Source organism: Nicotiana attenuata, chromosome 7 (genome assembly GCF_001879085.1).
Source record: "Nicotiana attenuata strain UT chromosome 7, NIATTr2, whole genome shotgun sequence".
NCBI classification, from domain to species: domain Eukaryota; kingdom Viridiplantae; phylum Streptophyta; class Magnoliopsida; order Solanales; family Solanaceae; genus Nicotiana; species Nicotiana attenuata.
This window is the reverse complement of record NC_031995.1, coordinates 30,741,327-30,761,942: the sequence shown is the minus strand read 5'-3', so window position 1 is coordinate 30,761,942 and position 20,616 is coordinate 30,741,327. Positions and strand designations below refer to the sequence as shown.

The window sequence follows — 20,616 nt, the reverse complement described above, 5'->3', positions numbered from 1 at the left end:
AAATCATTTCCTTTTACCGCCATTGTGTAGGTGGTAATATGCTCCTGAGAGTCTGAAGTTCTGTCATACTTTGGCACATCAGGCATTTTAAACCACTTCGAGATTAATTCTGGTGTCGCACTTGGCTTGTATGGAAATTGAGTATACTTCTTTGAGTCCGGACCTTTCAGCACCAGTGGTGCACCTGGGATTTGGTCCATTCGGGCGTTCATTTCCTTCATAAACTGTAAAAGTTCGTTCTTGAAAGGATGTTCTCGTTATTGGGGCCGGATCCGTTCCCCCCAGTCCCATCGGAGCCAACTTCACCCCTTGGAGTGTTGTTGTCGACCCTCTGTGTTGTTTGATCTGCGGAAATGCCAGGAGGAATCGGATCTTGTTTATTCGCATTATTCGAAGCCCCCGATAGCGCCTGCTTCAACTCCGTCATAACCTTATCTTGTCGCGTGAGGTGGCCTAGAGTGATCTCATGTTGTTCTTGCAAGACCCGTACCGCGTCAATGACATATTCCTCCTCAGGATCATCGGGAGTTGTTTCCCGAACATGTCGAGGATATTGCATGTCATGCACCGCCGTGGCATCATTTCCCTCATTGTGGTGGTCACTGATTGAGTCCTCGAAATCAGGTTGATCCCCTCGAACCTCAGGATTATGCGTGTTGTTAACACCGTTATCTGCCATTTCTTATGATTTTTTCTAAGACAAATTAATTAAACACGTTAGTAAAAAAAGCAAGGATCAATTTAATTGCCCGGCTATCTAGTCCCGACGGTGGGTGCCAAACTGTTTACTGTAAAACGGTACAGTTGAATTTATACGTGGTTTCTAGACAAGTGAATTCATTTGATCCTGAAATAATATGATAATTGAAGAAGTATGCAATACTTAGCCTTGAGATGGAGACCAAATAACAGAAATAACAGTTCCGTGAGCAGGGCTTCTGGACACAACAACAATGAAATTAAAAAGCAAGAAGATAAAATTGTATTAAGCTTTGGATAGAGTGTAGCGTAAGTTTGCTAGAAAATTCGTGTCCCTTCTAATGATAACTGAGCTCACTATTTATAACTACGTCTAGGGAAGGAGGTCCTAGGATCATGCCCTACTTCAATGTCAATTATGAGGGTCATTGATGAATATGTAACAGTGAGTATAAATGCCAAATTCCTTGTAACGGGCAATCGTACTTAATGCCGTGGAGTATTATCTATTAAATGCTACTGAGCGAAGAGTATTTATTACATTTTTATGAGCGTTATTCTCCCGGGAGACAGATGGAATAGTTGCCTTCGATTTTGTCCTTCCCCTCGTCTTGTGCTCCATGTGTCCCTCTTTGAATGGCCATGTAACATAGCATGTTTTATCCTATACAAAAGTATGAGCATATGCACTTCTATTTTTTGTCCATTATTGGATTAAACACTAAATGAGTAACTATATATATATATTTATAGTAGGGAAAATAATATAGAAATAGGGGGTAGAGATGCACCCAACGGTAAACCATGGTTTACTGACATCAGGGAATATATTGAACACCAAACGTATCCCAAACATGCAACGAAAAATGATAAGAAGACAATCAGGAGGTTGGCAATGCAATTCGTTGCGCGGGGATGCGATTCGCCAAGCTGGGGCAAATCTTTCCCCTATCTCTAAAGGGGTTCGATTGGTCTGAGGTTATCGACAAAAAAGATTTGTCTAAGCCACTTTGTTTCTTTTTGTCCAAGTCACTTCTTTTTTTGTTCAAGTTGCTTTTTGATAGTGTGAGAGAATTTATTTTTGAATAGTTAAAAAATAAAATAATAAATAATAAATAAATAAATAAATAATACTTAAAAATATGATAAATTTAGAGTAATCTGAGCAGTAAACAAATAAATGTAAATAAAAAAATTATTACCAGAAAAAGAAAAAACTATACTTATTTATAATATACTATAATGAGAGTAGCGGACAAGAATATAAATAATTTAAAGTTATGGGTAACGCTATAACATCGACAAGAAATAAAATGAAAATATAAATATATAGTTTCAGTGTAGAGATATACAAAAGGATATGAATTAATTGATTTTTTTAGAAGATAAAGCTTTTTAAATAATATTGAGAGAAGTTATATTAATGGACTTGAAAGTATTATAATAGATAAAACTAAAACAAAAAACATAGACAATTGATATAATTTTAAGAAATAAATTAAAATTTTAATTAAATTTTATATAGTTAATTTCAATAAAAATTAGAAGTCAAACTTCTATGTAATAAAATAATTATATACAATTCGTAGTAGGAGAAATAATATAGAAATATAGGGATAGAGTAGTGTGAGAAAATTTATATCTTTAACTATTTTAAAAATAAATCTATATCTCCAGCTCAATTAGCATTTCAAGATTAGAGAATCAAGATGTATGATACACGTAGTTTGGATTCGAACAATTCTAAAGCGATTCTCAAAAAGAATGGTCACGGGCATGCAATTTGATTGGATCAATTATAAAGCAATTTCAATAATACTGGAACGGGGTTAAATCAATCATAAATCGATAGAAGAACAAGAGGAACTGATGGCAAGCTATAGATATGCATTTTATGAGGATAACATTTTAAAGTATGAAGCTACTCAGACATAAGCTGAATTAAATGTTAATTGCGTTATCTAACAGTGAAACTAATTATCAAAAGTTTAATAATTTGTCTTATATCTAGTTGTTTGGAAGTAATACGAAAATTTTAGTTTTTTCTCTATTAATGTTGCAGTTGTTATGGTAAAATAGATATGAATATGTGTAAGATTCTCTAATGGATCAGGTATGGATTATGACTTTTTAATTCGTTGTTGATATTTATGTTCTCATAAATTATTTAAGACAATAGATTGAACAATTATTAGGGTCATAGGTATAAAGTAGAATAAAATATATTTAAATAAGGACCACATATAGGGCAACGATAAATATACTATTTGGAAATTGGGATTGCTATTTATACAAAATAAAGCACATTACAAAAATCAAAGATAAGATTCATTCAGTTAAGAATTATAAGCTAAGTTTTAGGAATTCAACTTCTTTTAGTACATGAGCATGGTAGTAGGGAATTGTTAGAAGTACGTTAAAGTTTATTTAATTGAAACTAGTTATCCTTCACGAGATACTTTTTAGAAGAATTAATCTAAATAGTCATACTAAAAGTAAACACTCAGTGTCTGTTTGGCCATGAATTTTTTTTCACTTTTTTTTAGAAATTTTTTTACTTTTTTCGAAATCAGTATTTATCCATAAAATTTTCAATTTTCACTTGAAGATGTATTTTGGAATTTTCCGAAAATTTGAAAAACTCCAAAATGCTATTTTCTAAAATTTTCACTCAGGGCTATATTTTCACTCAAAATGTAGCCCAAAAGCATAGCTTTAGTGGTCAAGGAGGTTTAAAACCTTTATAAGATTATAAAGGTAAAAACTATCCAAGTCAAGAAAAAGAAGATAAAAGACATTTGACTAAAACTCACTCACAAAAATTCAAAACTAACCCAAAATTATATTCACATCCAAACACAACTCTAATTTCAAATACCACTTTCACTTAGAAATTTTTTCCCACTTTTTTCGGATTTACAATTCTTATGTCCAAACGCCGCCTAAAAATAATCCAAACGCTGAATTTAACGGGCTACTGCGGAAATTAAACAAGTGTGGTCATTAGGGGTGAACATAGGTCGGGTTGGTTCGAATTTTTCAATTACCAAACCAAACCAATGGTCGGGTTTTTAAATCTACAAACCAAACCAACAAACTCGAGTTTTTCAATCTCGATTTTTCTCGGGGTTTTCGAGTTTTTTCGGTTTTTTGAATTTTTTCCTGTAAAGTCTTCACAACATAAAATATGTAACTTGTGCTCCAAATATTTCTTTAGTCCTATTAAGATACAACTATATAATGTATATTTCAAGAAAATAACACAATAATATGAAATAAGCCATAGCATTATACTAAAATATTCAATAACAAAGATAATAAAATTGTATAAAATAAATATTGATAATTAATAAGCCAAAATAAAAATTAACATTATTCAAATATTATACTGTATAATGCTAAACTAAGTATAGCTAATAAATACTATTAATTATATGACTAAGCACTAAAGAAAAAGATAAACTAAGTTATGCATTTTCATTATATAAACCAATGTAAAACTAAAAAATAGATATCCAACACTATCATCATTCCTAGTATTGAATTGAGTTTTTTTTTTTTTTTTTTTGTTAGCATTAGTATTGATTTGAACTTTGTTTGAGCTACTATATTTATGGGCTATAAAATTTATTTACCATCCAAGCATGTTAAGTCTAAACTTGAAATAATACGTTAAAAGATAAAATTGTAAAAAAATTTAAAAAATATTTATAAAGTACATTGCTATAAATATTTATATGTATAAAATATTTTTAAAAATTGTATAAAGTATTCTCGGGTTGGTTTGGTTTTTTATTTGACTTTTTTTAGTTAAAATCAAACTAAATTAATTATGTTCGGATTTTCTTCTTTAATATCAAACTAAATCAAACCAAATCACAATCAGTTTTTTTTTCAATTTTAACTCGGATTATTTTTTGGTGCTGGTTATGAGTTTGGTTTATACTGCCAAAATGGAAACATCCACGTAGCAGTTAATAGCAAATAAAATAAAGGAATAAGTAATACTACTACACAAGTTCATAGTTTCTGAAGAACACGTGCTAATGCTTCTCTCTCTTCAAGTTACCAAAGATTTGTCATTTCTCTCTCTAATTTCCATTTGGAATCTTTTGATCAATCTCTATTTGTTTGGTTTTTCAGCTTTATCAAAAAACAAATATTTGTATATTTTGGTTGTTTGGAGCTTTCTATTATTAATTAATCTTGTGAAAGTGCATGCATTTATTTCCCAGAAGAAACGCTTTTTTTGCTGGATTTTATTTGTATGATCATTGTTTTTTAATATATATCTCAATTTAGGGGTTTTTCCTTTCTTTTTTGGTTATTTATGCAGGGGTCTGCACTTGTGGTGAAATTATTTCAAAAAATTTGTGCTATAGTTATTGGCGATACAGCGAAAAAATCGCTTATGTGGATGGTAAAAAGGTAAGATTTTGATTAATCATATACTTTTTTTTTTTTTTTGCTTCTCAATTAGTGAATTGCATGTGTTTGTATGTCAATTGCATGCTAATTTCCCCTAAATAATTACTATTAAAGATTAGTTTTTTCTATATCTATTTCTGGGTTTGTGCACAAATTTATTTTCCCTTTTGTTAATCCCAAAGTTCAAATGTAGCTCTTAGATGTTCATATTATCAATGTTTTTAGCTTCTATCTTGAGTGATAATATGTTTTAAATAAAGAATGTATTTGATGTTTTTAGTTTTCGAAGTTATGCCTTATAAAGAAAAGGTTTACAAAGTTATCTTTTGCGTTGGTTAACCTCAGCAATCAAGGTTTGTTGAATTTGTAAACTACTAGGAGTAGTTCCGAAACTCAAGTGAGTGTTTGAGTGTTCTTTGTTGCAATGGTTTATAGGCGTTGCCCTTAGGGAACGTACTTTCTATGGTGAGCCAGTATGGTAACCAGCTGCCCTCACATTAATGGTTCAGTTCTGTGAACATTTTTTGCTTGTGTTTTTTCCTTTTTAGTTCATAATTTTATGTTGTGTGATGTTGTATCTTTTGCCATTGCAACACTTGCAAGATAGATTTTGCGTATATCTTTACCTCCTCAGCCCTCCTGTCTTCTGTTATGGAAATCCATATCAATCTAATGACATCCACTCGGAAGAAGTCATCATAATTCGACGGACTAATCTGCAGAAAAGGTTTCACTTTTTAATGATATGAATAGTTTGTTTGCCTCGATTAGGAGTTAATTTCTAGTTGCATAGTTTCAGGGGTCGGGTCAACTATTTAATCAAATGATATTGAGCATTATTAAGCATGTTTCACATCTCTCCTCAAAAGCTAACTATTTAGACTTGGGGCTGTGAGAACACATACTCTATGAAATGGTTCTCCACGTGTGTTGCCAAGAGCAACATTATGTAGGTATAGAATTTGACCTTAATTTATGATAATTACATATGTCAGTTAAGATGTTGTTCTTGGGGGGGGGGGGGGGGGGAGGGATTCATTAAATTTACTTAGAAGAGAAAAATATAACTAGAAGCTTAAACATTGTTTCCTTGTCTCAGGGAAGGAAAAAACCCAATTAGTTATTGAGAATTTCTACCTTTCTGCAAGTTTTAGTTCATGCATAGAAAAGAATCTCCTATTAGTAGAACAGCAAAAGATGCATGAACTGAATAAGATGTTCCGGGGGCATGAAATAACAGAGAAACGTGGTCCTAATCTTGCTTAAACTATGATGGATACTGCCTGCTATGCCAATGAGGAGTGCGGAAGTTAACTCCTTTCTGGTTATATTCATTTTCTGTCAGTTTTTCTATTTGGTCGTTTGGTGGAGGTTGGCTTTTGTAAATGATGTAAATGACTTACTAGATCTACTAAGTGATATACATGATCCATAATATCTTGTAGTACCTTCTTATTGCTGCTTTTTGTTGACAATATTATCTTTCTTCAACTGTCAAAACAAGTTTTTCCTATCTGGTTGACTTTTCTAAAGCTTCTTGTTCCTTCGAGCTAAACTAGGAAAGAAAGGCAAATCTTCATAGAGCGAGCTCTATTTTGTGATAAAAACGTTTAACTTCCAGAACTGTTGGAGTTTTTAAGCTCTTGTATGAGAAGTGGATGGAAGGAAGATAGATTTGGGGTTCCAAAGAGAGGTCTCAATTGGAGGGTACTTACCTTTAACATACGGGTTTTCTATCTAATATATCTCGTATTGAGTGTAACATCTTGAGTTTTTAAACATGGTCCCATGAATGATGGAGCTCCTTATGCGGATGCTACTTGTTGAACCTTTTTCTACTCTTTGAAGTGTTTAGTAACCGCTTGGCAAGTTCGGCTTAACCTGTAATGGAGATCTGATATTTTTGATAGCTGATAGTTACCTCTATCCTACCTAATGCTTTTTTTCTTGTCACATCTGCGATTGACCATACTAAGTTTCATATCCTCTCTATGAGCTTTCTTTTTCTTTTTTTATGTGCAAAAGAATTAATACTGTGTGAATGCAAAGCTAGAAGTCTCTTTTTCCCCTGCTGGTGTCGCTGTCATCACTGTCATGTGGACTTCTGTAGATTTCGAGGTTCAATTTGGTCTCTGACTGGCTAAGGGGGTAAAGGTGGCCTTTTTGGAACAGTGAATTTGTGAAGATTTTATCCGGGTTGTCAATTTTGTCAGAGCTTCTACTCTGAAAGACATATCTAAACAATTGAAAGAAGGGTACTCTTTCATGTTTGCCTTTATCTAGTCCAGCAGGATGTTTCAAGGAAGAAGGTCTTGGCATGTTAACACGTATTTAGGGGAAGAAATCCGTCAGAAAGAGCCTATTGCTATGAAACTTTTGCCTATTCGGAAGTGTGATTAAGCAATAGACACTAATGTGATTTCCATTTCTCTGTCTTCGCTCAGATATATGGCAGCATGTTTTGAGCGGAGACCTATTTGAAATGCTTAGTTATTTCCCCTATTTAATACATGTTTCCTAGATCCAATTTTACTGTTTTCGTTATTAAAGTATATTGCAGTTTTTTGTAAGTCCATTATCAAAAAAAGTTTTCTGTAAGTCAAATTTTTTATGTTAGTAATTCTTGGCTGTAGCAGATGCATGAATTGCTGCTAATTATCGTCTCTGTAGCCTGTTTAAGGATGGTACGAGTAATAATGAGTACATAAGAAAAAGTATGGTAACAATCAGATTCATCTAGGCTTAGCTGGGAATTTTTTGCAGATTACGAGCACATTATTTCGTCTCGCGATAAAGCTATGATCTGTAATCATTGTGATGTAATAATGTCAGTGATACATTTTTATATAAAAAAGAATTAGTGCCAGTGACACGTATCCAGGTCAGACATTTGGCTTCTGAGGGAATTGAATGCTATAGAAATGTAATTCTATTCTTTTTTATGATGTTATTAATAAATATAGAATCTACACCTTTTTTTCTTTTAATCTGCAATCTTATTATTGGTTAAATGGTATGTTTAGTGTAAATCCTATGAATGCATAGCTGCAAATGGGCTAGCCAATCGGTTGAACTTCACAAGGCTACATTTAATTGAAGCCTTATGGCTGCTGCTTGAGTAATTAACTATTATGCTTACTGCAATACCATTAGTATCCTGCAGCTACCATCTCAGTTTCAATAAAATTGAAATATTTCGCCTCTTGTGGTTTAATATTGCAACAGAAACGGCTTAATTGCTCTAATGAACTCAATTCCTTTTCTGACAAACGATAGCCTCTACTTGTTAGGTGCATCTTGCACATCTTCTTGTAGCTTTGCTTTCCGCCTCCCAACCATTTTATGCTAGAAAATTTACGACTTTAGCTACTTTAGGACGTTTTAAGATTCACTATGTATATCACTTTATCGGTGCTCACTCACCACCCATGCAATTTCCAGTAGCCACGTTTAACCCTCTCTCTCCCTGCTGCTTTCTTTGTCTCGACGTCATCCTTTTCTCCATCTGTATCGGGCTGTAAGTATTCTTCTTTATTCCAATGGGTTCCTGTGTAGCTTCCCTGTGTATCTACTACCGGAATGTGGATTTCTTTTTTCAACTAGCTGGGAATGTGGCTTTTTTACCTTAGCTTCTCTTAAGCATCCATAGAAGTGGTGTTGTACTTGATTTTGTGGAGAGTCTCTAAGTTGGGGTATTCAATTGATCTCTCTCCCACAGTCAGTTTGCTTGACCTGAATATGGATAGTTGGATTACTGTCTTTCAATGACGGGAGTGGATCTTATTTATCTCTTCCCTCTCCAAAAGTAAAAGTAAAGAGGGCAACATAGATTTCCATCTTGAAGATACTCCTTTCTTGGCTAGTGAGCTCGCGGTTCTTAAAGCTGGAATAGTAGCTTGATGTCTATCCACGTGCCATATTCGCTTCAGTTAATTCCCACTCCCCTTTCTCCATGGTTTGGATGCTTTTTACCAAATGTAGCAACTGCAAATAGCTCTGTTGTTACTTGGTGTAATGTCTATGATGGTTTGTGTTACAGAAGCAAATTTCTGAATTAAAGAGGGTAATCCTAATACTTTCGAATGAATCCAGTTAACTCTGGAGTCACTTTTGAAGTGTGCTCATGTCGAGAAAAATCTCAATATAAGCATTGGCATGTACTGAGTTATGTGATCGCTTAGTCAATGTATGTACCGGGATGTAGGTATGACGTGTTATTCTTCTTTAACCAGGAATTATCCACAACATTGTACTCGACACCATGGGGCAAAGGAGTATGTCATACAATAATCAAATAATTGATTTGGAAGCAGATCAGCGGAGTCAAGAGTATATCCCACCGGAGCCTTTGTTGTACGGGAGCTTTACAGCTTGTCCACATCCAAATGTCCACACTATAGTACCAACTCTAGGGAACAATGCTAATTTCTATTTGCACCATCTACCAGACCCTCGAGAAGGCGGTTTACTTTATGGGATGTCATCGTCCAATGGGGTTCAACCGCGCCATCCTGCCACCAACGTTGACACAGCAATTGCAACATCATCAAATCACTATATCCCTTGCGTGGCTGCTCCATCTGCATCGACAGATTTTCCAGTTCCAGTAAATCATGGGTTACATGATCGGCGTCCATTCTCAAGCACTCACGGCATCCTTGGAATTAGCGCAGACAGTTTTGGTAGGAATGATCCTTATATGGACAGTGTCAGAGGCTCAGTTAAGCAAAAGAATCATTCTGCTCTGGGGGGGCGTAGTACTTCCGTCGTCCCAGTGATCACTAGAGCACGTGAATCTGATGTTTCTTTGACGGATACTGTATCATTCACTCCATATGGAGGGAATGAGTCATCATCGTCCACAGAAGATGGAGTACAGAGAAGTGGTAGGAACAGATCTGCTAGTGATCCAGATACTGTATTGCAAAATAACAACAATCATCTGCTTCAAGGAAACTATGTTGGCCAAGCCTATCAGTTTCCTGGCGATCCTTGGTTGGATCTGCCTTTCAATAGTAGCGGTGCTGAGGCTGAAACTTGGGCCTGGAATCAGGCTGCTCCTTTACCATATCTGCCAGGTAGTTACTCCTTTTAAAAAAAAAAAAAAAAAAAATTCTCTGTGTTTTTGAGTACCTATTTCAGCCTACTTTTTGTTTGATAGGTTATCTTCTCCCCTTCATTAAAGTTTTCATCAAAGTCTCCTTGTTCTTCCAAGTTTTGTTTTCTTATGAGCTATTAGCATGCTGCCAAGTTGAGCAATGCATCTTCAGTTGTTTTTCTTTCTTCTTACATGTTTAAAAGGGACAATCCACTGGAGACACGTCTTGTTCTTTCCTTTTTCCATTTTCATGCATTATTTGTCTCTTTTATTCCAAGTTCTAAAAGTCAACTTTTATAACTGATTGTTTATCTCACTTCTCTTTTTAATAATCTTGGAAAACCTTTGTTTTTTCCTTTTCTCAAATTATCAACAGCAATTCATGATCTTTATTCCAAGTACTAGAAGTTAACTTCAGTAACTGATTGCATATTTCTTCTGCTTTTTTTTTCTATTACTTTAGGTGGCTGTATAGATGCTGGAAACATGGGTGTGCAAGGTTACCAAGTAACTGCCAGCAACGGAGGTTTGACTAGTTTTCTGTATCCACCTATTCCTCACGGACCACCCAACCATCATCACCCGCCACCTAATACGCAATCTGTGGGGGGCCGCAGTATGAGCTTCTCTCCGCAGATGACATCATCTTCACACAGAAATCTACGAAATAGTTTGTCCAATCGCACTAATAATCCATTCCAAGGTGTTGTAGAGGGAGGGTCTAGATATATCGGACCCTTCCCACCGACTGGCTTTAGGTTCTACAGACCTCATCGAAGGGAATTCATGCTTGAAACAAATACACAACAAAGCAACCTCCCTAACATGAGAGTTTTGCTAGAAAATGTAAATTTGTTCCATTTGACCGGCTCTTCTCATTCTCTTTGTCGTATTGTTGTCTCATTCTGTTAAAGTAATGGGATTGGATGTTGATGGGTGTCTCTTTCTTTGGTGATTTTACTAGGGAGTGGCAATGCTGGATGTTCCAGGGTACCATGAAGTTGGTGATGCTGTTGATCAGCACAGAGATATGCGTTTGGACATAGATCACATGTCTTATGAGGTGAGGAAGATTGTAGGTTAAGTGCATGTATCATCACATATTTTCCATGATGGTTGATAAGTAAAAGCTGTGGTAATCCTTGGTCAATTATTTGCTATAACTTTGGCTAACTTATCCTTCAATATAAAAATCCTATCCAGGAACTTCTTGCACTGGGGGAACAAATTGGCGAAGTGACCACTGGTTTATCAGAGGAAGCCATTGGTACCAATTTGAAAACGAGAATTTTTTTGTCTTCCGAGACTCCTTGCCCTCATGAAAATGCTACATGTTTAGATCACAAAACAGATTTCTGTGTCATATGCCAGGTATTACCCCTTTGCGGACTTATATTCGATATAAGATTATTAAGATTTTTGGCAGGGGTCTAGTCAATTTGTGACCTATAGTTTCTATAAAATTCGAATTGATGCTATGTACTTGTTATATTTATATATTTTTAAAATTTCCTTATCTGACTTATTCTTACAGCACTTTGCTTAATGTTTATGTTGCCATTCTCTTTGGAGATCTTAAATTCATCAAAACATTGTCGTGAATCTGTATAAGGATTCCTTATCATGGGAATGAGATAAACTTTTGGCTGTCCACCTGGTACAGTGCTGCCTCGGCTTCTTTGTTGTGATCATTTCCTTGTTCATTCTTTGAAGATTGCATCTTATTTGCTTCTGCATTATTATTATACAATTATATGCTGTTACATTTTCCAAGCTTTACTTTCCAGTGAAGCTGTATCCCTTTTCTTGTTGCTTGTTTCTTTGAGATAGCTCTGACGGCCTGCATATGTTTAAACATGTTATCGCAGACTGATTACGTAGACCAAGAAAAGATTGGCATTCTTGAGTGCAGGCACGAGTATCATGAAGAGTGCGTAAAGAAATGGTTGATTGGGAAAAATACTTGTCCTATCTGCAAATCCACAGCATTGTCTACAGAGAAACTCGGATTGTGAATACAGGGAGTTGGTTCAGTTGATGGTGGGTCGATAAGTTAAAAAGAGCGGACATTTTTTTTTTTCTCTTGTTAAATATTTATTCTCCAAGAAGAGGAAAATGTTCCTGAAACTGTATTATAATTTGTACATACTTTGTGCAGCAGTCCCACCTCTGTTGAGCTGAAGCTGTACAGACTTTGTAAGTTTTGTTCAATCTTGCATGCTTTCTGTATGGACGTTCCTGTTAATATCTTATGTATCAAGGAATATCCACAGTGGAATATAGGCTTTACATTCTAAAATTTCAATTGAAATCTGTGGTTATGTGCAACTCGGCTTTTGATTTATGGTAGTGCTAATTCCTCGTTTTTCATCATCAATGGATACTTACCAAGTATCGTCGTCTTAAAACCTCACTTCAGGAACAGGTTTTTCTATCACGAAAAATATACAGGCGATTGTGTTGCCTGATTTGATCAAACCATATTCAGAACTAATATCAGTGTTTGGTTACTCAATTGTTTTGGGAGGCAGCAATTTCGTTGCCTGGTTTAGTCAAACCATGTTCATAATGAGCCAATTTCATTACTTGCCATTCGCTAGAATCTAATATCAGCCGTTGGTCATAAATTATAATAGGCACTTTATAGCCCACAACCAATTCTAATGGCTAGCCACTAAGATTTAACAAACTCAACTGACGGTACTTACGGCGCAGTTCACTCATGCCACCATTGAATCCATTGTAAATTGAATGCAAGTACCCCCTGACTCGTAAAGTAAGTATTCTTGCGTGAATTTTCTAGTACTTTTGTCCTAAGCCTTTTCCTGATTCTATGGACGATTATATTTATTTTGCCCATCAAGAAGCAAGTTAAAAGCTTGTTTTACAACTCTGATTGGAATACAAATTCTTCCATTCAAGAAGTGCTTTTATTTGATTTATTATTTCTTGATCTTACTGTTTTAGATGATAACGAGGAAGAAGTTGAAAACTTTTTATCACATTTGCGAGATCTTGAACAATTTAAAATGTTGCATTACAGTATTTCTTGTTTTTTTTTTTGTTTTTTTGTTAAAGAAAGAGAATTGTAGTGTATTTAACCTATATGTGTCAATTGTCAAGATGATTTAACCTATGGGAGCGAGCCTTTTGCCGTGGTCATACAAAAAATATACAAAATAGACTGTCACTATATAATTTTTATACAAAATAGACTATCATTATATAATAAATATACAAAATAGACTGCCACTATCCAAAAAATATACAAAATAGACATTTCGGGCTATTAAATGTAATATGTTTGGGCCGGAGGGCCATTTCGTGTCAATGGGGAAAAACATGGGCTATTAAAATTTTGAGGGGCTATAGAGGGTCATTTTCTCGGAGGATTTGCAGTCGTGCCCTATATTTGTGCCACCTTTTAACCTGTGCCCTATTTTTAAAAATTATTGATTTGGTAGCCGACGAAAAATCCGTAATAATATGACAATTACACCCCTGACAAAAGATATAAAACCTGCATCACGCATTAATCGCGTGATCTGCAACCTCTTTCGTGAAAAAAGATCTCCTCCTCTCCTCTTAGCAACTTTATGAAAAATTAGAAACTTATCCAGATTCATCTTCAGAATCACACTTGCATGAAGTTGTTTCACGTTGAAGCTAGAATTTCATGCTAATGTAGGATGAAGTTGTTTCATGTTGAAGCTAAAATTTCATGCTAACATAGCATGAAGTTGTTTCACATTGAAGCTAAAACTTCATGCTAATGCATGCTGAAGTTATATATCTTGCAGTCTATAGTTTTGTCATGAGTTTTATCCAAAACTTCAGTCTAAACATGCTGAAGTTATTTAGGTCATTTGCTAAAACTTCAGACTAAACATGCTTAAGCTTTTTAGTTCATTTGCTAAAACTTCAGACTAAACATGCTTAAGTTTTTGTTTTGCAGTATATAATTTTCTAATGAGTTTTTGCTAATGCATGCTGAAGTTATTTAGTTCATTTGCTAAAACTTCAGACAAAACATGCTGAAGTTATTTAGTTCATTTGCTAAAACTTCAGACTAAACATGCTTAAGTTTTTTAGTTCATTTGCTAAAACTTCAGACTAAACATGCCTTGTCTTACACTATGTAATTTTCTAAAGAGTTTATGCTAATGCATGCTGAAGTTATTTAGTTCATTTGCTAAAACTTCATACCAAAAGCATGGTGAAGTTCTATAATGCAGTCTACAGTTTGTCCTGAGTTTTATCCATCTAAACAAGCTGAAGTTTTTTAGTTCATTTGCTAAAACTTTAGCCTAAACATGCATAAGTTTTTGTCCTGCAGTTTGTCAATAGTCTTTTATTAAAGAAAGGCAAAATCATCTTTCTAAGACGCTTTTAACAAAAAAAATGAGTACGGATGCAAACGAAAAAATAAAACGGGTATAAGTTAAAAGGGGGCGACCAAATAGGGCGCCCCGTGCAATTTTTACCATTTTCTCTATTCATAATTGAGTATTAGTGTTTGGTGACCTCGTAGTTTTAGAGTTTCCTCCTGTTTGTTAACCATTTTATTAGCAGTAGAAAAGTAGAACTGTTAATTGCATAATGCTAATGGAAATCTACTTATACACAAGGTTAACAATTTTACCGAAAACAACAACAAATCCAGTATAATCCCGTAAATGGGGCCTGGGGAGGATAGTGTGTATGCAGACCTTACTCCTACCTTGAGAAGGTAAATAGTCTGTTTCCAATAGACCCTCTGCTCAGGGAGAGATAGAAAGAAAGTAGTAGCAACAAGCAGTAACAACAACAACAAGATAATCAGAAAATGAAGCGGAAAAGAAACAACATGTTAGTAATAGAAATTTAAGAATAATATAATACAAGACAAACACTAACATGTTACCTATTAACCCTCTAGGCCTCTACCCTAATTCTCGACCTCCAAACTCTCCTATCAAGGGTCATATCTTTGGTAAGCTAAAGCAATGTCAAATCATGCCTAATCACATCTCCCCAATACTTCCTTGTAGGGGAGAGTATCGGTCAGTTCGGTTCGGTTGTAAATATTATCGATTGGCATATCGGTTATCGGTTTATAAATATGCTAAACCGATAACCGAACTGATAAGATATTGGTTATCGGGTATTGGTTAATCGGTTACCAATCCTTGTCGGTTCGGTTATCGGTCTACCCGATAAGAATAAAAATATTCAGAATTTTATGTTTTATTATAGAAATCGTGATCATATCGTTAAGAGATAGGGACTAAATTTTTGTTCTTAACAAAAAAAAAGGATTAAATTTCAACTTTAGACAAGAAAACTATCTTTGCATGTGATCGGGTCCAAGCTTACACTACTATTGAGTAGTGAGGGTGGTCGATGCAGTTTTAACCCAACTAGGTCGTGATCACACTACAAGAAAGTTTATAATTTGCAACAATTTTTTAGCAACAACAATGATATTGTTGCTAAATATCAATAAATGGCAACACCTCTATTTAGTTGTTGCTATATCGTAGAAATTTTACCCACAAAAAATTTCTTGTTGGCTAACGTTTTAATTTTGTTGCCATAACTTTTTGGGTAATATAAAATTTTTAAAATATAAATAAATTGGCAACAATAAATTGTCAGTATTGCCAAAAGTATTTTCTTGTTGGTAAAATACTTATTTTTCTCAACAGTTTGTTTGACTTGTGGCCTAAAGAATATTTAGTTCTTTCTCAATATTCAGCAAAAAAAAAAAAAGGGAAACTTCCCTCCCTTTTTCCCCGCGAATCCCTCCCATTTTTTATTTTCATTTTGGCTTTCACTTTCCCCAATTCGTTCAACCCTTCGACTCGTGCTTTGAGTTAAGAGGTTCAATTGAGCGACAACCTTATCTTCCAGTGTTGCGGCTATGGCTTGAAATTGTAAGCTCCTTCATCTCTAGTTTTAGTTGTTTCTAGTTTAGGGTTTCAATTCCTTGAATGCTTCGATTTAGATTTTTTAGTTAGGAAGTCCTAACCAGGGTCGACAACTTTCTCAAAGCAAAAACTAGGGCATCAAATTAACCATTTTCTTACAGGTTCTAAATAAAGATAGTGTGGTTCATCCACATCAGTACTTATAGCTCCATTCTAGTTCTAATCAATGGTCTCATGTCTTATTTGGTTGGTATTTCTATTTTACCTTTTTTTTTAATTTAAAATATTACGTTCCTTTGTATTGCTTGTAGATTCACAAGCAGATCGTGACTATAATTTATTTATTTATTGGCATATTTGTGCTTTTTGGAATTGGGATAGATTGTTTTGGCTATATTTTTTGTGTTGTAATGCTCCTAAAGAATAGGCTGCTTCGGGCTTTGCGGAGCTCTCTTTGGCTGTGTTACTTTTATTCCCACATCTCACTGTAAGTTAGTTTCTGCTTTGTCTATATTCGTTTCTTTAGCATCTATGTTTGAAAATTGAGAGGTGCAACTTGAACTAATTTTTGGTGTCTCTAGAGTAAAAAAGGGATCTTGCTATGCCATGATCCACAATTGTGTCGACCATCGTGCTTATGTAACTTTATTAATTACAAAATCTCTATCTCTCTCTTTCGCTACTCTGCTATTTTCTTCATGCTTTGGTACTTCAGCAGTTGAATGAGAAGTTTATGATGTCTTATTTCTTTTAGGGAGTGGTTCAATTCTTCTGGGCTTCTCTGGATTTATATGTTCTTCTGATTTTACCTTATGCTAGCTAAAATCTTCTAGCATCTACTGTGTTTGTGAAGTTTGGTAAGTTTTCTTCCCTGTTTTTTATTTCTTGCATTGTGTACTGACTTTTGGCTTTCACTTATAGATTTCTATGAAATTTTTGTCTATTTTGTTTGATGTTGGTTTCTCAGTTTTTTTAAATAATTTATTGCAAGATTTTCTACATGCATGTCTGGTATTTTATTTGATTTTGTTATGCATGTTTGGAAAGAAATACCTTGGTGCATGTCGTTAATTTCTGATTTTGGTTTTGCTCTGAGTTTAGTTGTTTTAATGGGGGGTTTTAGTGTGAAAATTTATTATTTAAAAGCGTTGATTGTGTCCTTTATCTACTGGTTGTTCACTCTTTTGGAGTTTCTCCATTTTTCTTCTATTTGTATATGGTGTGAGATTTTTTTATTGCAAAGTTATTTGTGCAAGCTGCGTTTTTCTAAATAAAAGCTGCTAATATAAAACTTTATTTAACTGGGTAGTGGCAGTTTTTCACGTTACAGCCAAAGTTACATTCATCGGTGAGTATTTTGATCACTTATGTTTGTTTCGTGATACATTGAGGTGCTTGAATTAACCCTATGCATTTTATATGTAGATGTTCGATTTCCTGCTCCTATTCATTTTTTCATTCTGAAAGAAAACTGTGTTAGAGTTGTTAACCAATTCCTATCGACTTCTGATTTAAAATAGAAACTCCTGACTTTGTAGCTGAATATATTCTGTAGTAGATTTGTTTAACTGGTTTCTATATTCTAAACCATTTACATTATACCTTATATATGTCTTCTCAAGTGCCTATATTTTACTCTCCAGTACCTTTGCATCAGTATTAAAGTAATTAAGTTACTTAATGCGTCTCTAGACACTGACTTAATATACTACTAAGTATAAAAATGACAACAGAAAACTGAAAGGAATAAAAGACTAAGCTACCTGTTAAAAGACTGAAAATTAGCGAAGAAGCAATGTTGGCGAAGTAACATATGCATGTGCTGCATCCTTGAAAGGAGTACACAAAAATACAATCAATTTGTGGCTAAGGTATATAGACATGGTCAAACATGTCTTGGTATGAATTACAATTTGGGAAATACTTTTAATAAAAAGTTCTAAGGACAGAAACATGCGGGGGAGGGGAAAAAAGAGAGCTAATCAATAAAAGAAAGCAATGTTGATCACGTCATGGTAATATTCCTATAACTTTGATCCATCTGTTAACATACAGAATATCAACTGTTAGTGATCTTAGCCTATTCTGTTCTATATTTTCCTGTGTTACTTTCCTCCCATGTGCAACATTAAGCCAATGTATTTATGCAAAAGGGCTGAAAACGACTTAAATAAATCGAGCTATAAAGGCACTTCCTCATTGCAGAAGAACTCTAACTTTGCTGTCACATTCATTTCTTTTTTATCAATTCCTTAAGAGCTACCTAATTTCTTAAAACTTCCCAAATAAATCTCACTTTTTCTGGAATTTTCCCAAGAGGGAAGCATCATTTCTCTAGAAGAATTGCAAACGACAGCCTTACTGGAAAGATCAGTGGGTGGGGAAGCCTCTCAAAGACACATTCATAAAGCCTTATTTGTACTATCAATTATCATTCATTCACTACTTTTTTATAAGCTGCTAGTGCCGGTTCGTAGTTTCACTTATATATTTGTGTATAATTGCTCTTGAATTATCTGTGCTACCAATCATACTTGCCTCCTTTTTTCCAGAATATCGCAAGTGTGGAGAGAAAACTCTTGCTAATACAGTGAAACATGAGATGGAGAAAAAGAGGTAATTCTCTGCTTTAGTAGAAACCTTTATTGTTGAATACAATGTTGCGCGAACTCTCCAAAATGCTGTCGCACCCGTGTCGGATCCTCCAAAAATACACTACTTTTGGAGGACCCGACACGCACCCGACGATATTTTTGGAGATTCCGAGCAACATAGGTTGAATGTACAGTAGGGATTTAAACACAAGGAAAGAAATATCCATGTATTAACCAATAAGAAATGAAACCTTTGATTTGCAAAGAGAAAGCCGTATGCAACAGGTCATAGTATATATTTCCTTGACCCATAAGCCTAGTTTCTATAAGTCAATCAATTTGTAGATAATTGACTTAAATATCTGAGCAGTTGATCTACTGATTTTGTTAAAGATCACTTAGTCATTTGCAATTCTCATTGTATTCATAGGACTTGATTTGAGAAAAAGATTTTAACTTAGCATAAAGAAAAAAATTACTCTTTACAAATTTCATATACAAAGAACTTGGTTCTTTCTGTTGCAACTAGAGTGGATTGTTTCTAATCAAATAGGAATAATAATTAAATATTTCAAATCATGTCCTACCTTTATCCTTCTTTATGTTAGGCAGCCTAGGAGGAAAGTCAAGGAAGAAGGCTATTGTTTCTGTTCTAATACTATCCATTACTAAATGCATCTTTTTTCCCTTGCGATGGTCCAATATTTCTTGCAGCCTATAATTATGATTATGGCATGACTGTTGTACATGTTTCTAGTAAAGTTAGACCTGTTGTGTAATTCCAAATGCACAATCAGTTAAGTTTATTTGAGGATTCTTGATTTTGTCAATGGATTGGAAAAACTATGGAGTAGATTGAAATTGATGGAACTAGTGTCATTTAGTGAATTGTATCTTTTGTTTCCTCTACTCTGTTTTACGGCGTTCACATTCTTGCTACTATATATACTTGTTGATCTTATAGTTCTATATTTTGGAAGAAGAGGATGAGGCAAGTCTACAAGTCATGCTAAGTAACTTTATCTTTCATGAAAAAGTACATATCTTGGCTGTGTGCACAAATGAGTATTTAATTGAATCAATCTTTGTATGTATTTGGTTGACTATAATATTATATCTTTGGGAGTATTTAGTAGGTTCTGGTGCAACAACTTTGTTTGGGGAAGTATTCAACTTTGCTGTGGAATTTTTGAAAGATTTACAACTCAGTTTATTCAATTCTATTTGGAGTAGTTCTCTTGATCTAATAATTTTGCAACTTATATTCAGCTTTCTTTTAGCTGAATGTTTCTATTCAATAATTTTGTAATATGTGACATTTTCAATGATGAAGTAGTTGCAATATTTAGTAAGTGGACAACATGCATATCTTATTCCCTCTTTTTCTTTGTTAATCGAGTTCTGTACTTTATAATTTTCTTTTATCAAAATGTAATTATATTTATCTTCTTTTGTAGGATGAATATGCTTAAATCATCATTGCTGGAGATATGGTCCATGCGGCGCAACAAGTTGTCGGAAGAAGATTAGGGATTAATTAGATTAGAACTTAATGACCTTGGTATATGATGTTTTTGTTCTTTTTGTAAATAAAAGCATACATTTTGGGAGATTTATATTTTGAAAGTGTATCAATTTTATGTATTGGCATTTATATAGATAAAATTTATTATTTTATACATACATTTGTGAAATTATTGTTGACAAAAGGTAATTCATAAACAAAATAGCAATTGTTGCTAAAAGCCTTAATAATAGATCAATAACTAACTTTTCCGCCAATTTTTTTACCACAACAAATAATGTTGGTAAATATGATCACTTTTTGCAACAATAATTTTTGTTGTTAAATGTTCTCATAATCCACATTTGCATGATTTTTTACCAA

At 34.1% G+C, this 20,616-nt stretch overlaps 1 protein-coding gene and 1 long non-coding RNA gene across 3 annotated transcripts; both read left to right on the top strand.

The window, feature by feature from the left end:
- On the top strand, positions 4,672 to 12,485 carry LOC109228891. Of its 2 annotated transcripts, none has more exons than XM_019394138.1 (7): positions 4,672 to 4,763; positions 5,036 to 5,127; positions 9,360 to 10,205; positions 10,689 to 11,071; positions 11,190 to 11,288; positions 11,429 to 11,596; positions 12,094 to 12,485. In XM_019394138.1, the coding sequence occupies exons 3-7, from the start codon at positions 9,389 to 9,391 to the stop codon at positions 12,238 to 12,240; spliced, it is 1,614 nt and encodes a 537-aa protein (XP_019249683.1). In that variant the 5' UTR covers positions 4,672 to 4,763; positions 5,036 to 5,127; positions 9,360 to 9,388; the 3' UTR covers positions 12,241 to 12,485. The 2 variants fall into 2 exon arrangements, with proteins under 2 accessions (XP_019249683.1, XP_019249684.1); XM_019394139.1 differs by having other exon boundaries at positions 4,723 to 4,777.
- Positions 16,732 to 20,352, top strand: LOC109230439. Its single transcript, XR_002068638.1, has 3 exons — positions 16,732 to 16,991; positions 18,687 to 18,750; positions 20,186 to 20,352. It is a non-coding gene; the product is annotated as an uncharacterized LOC109230439 (long non-coding RNA).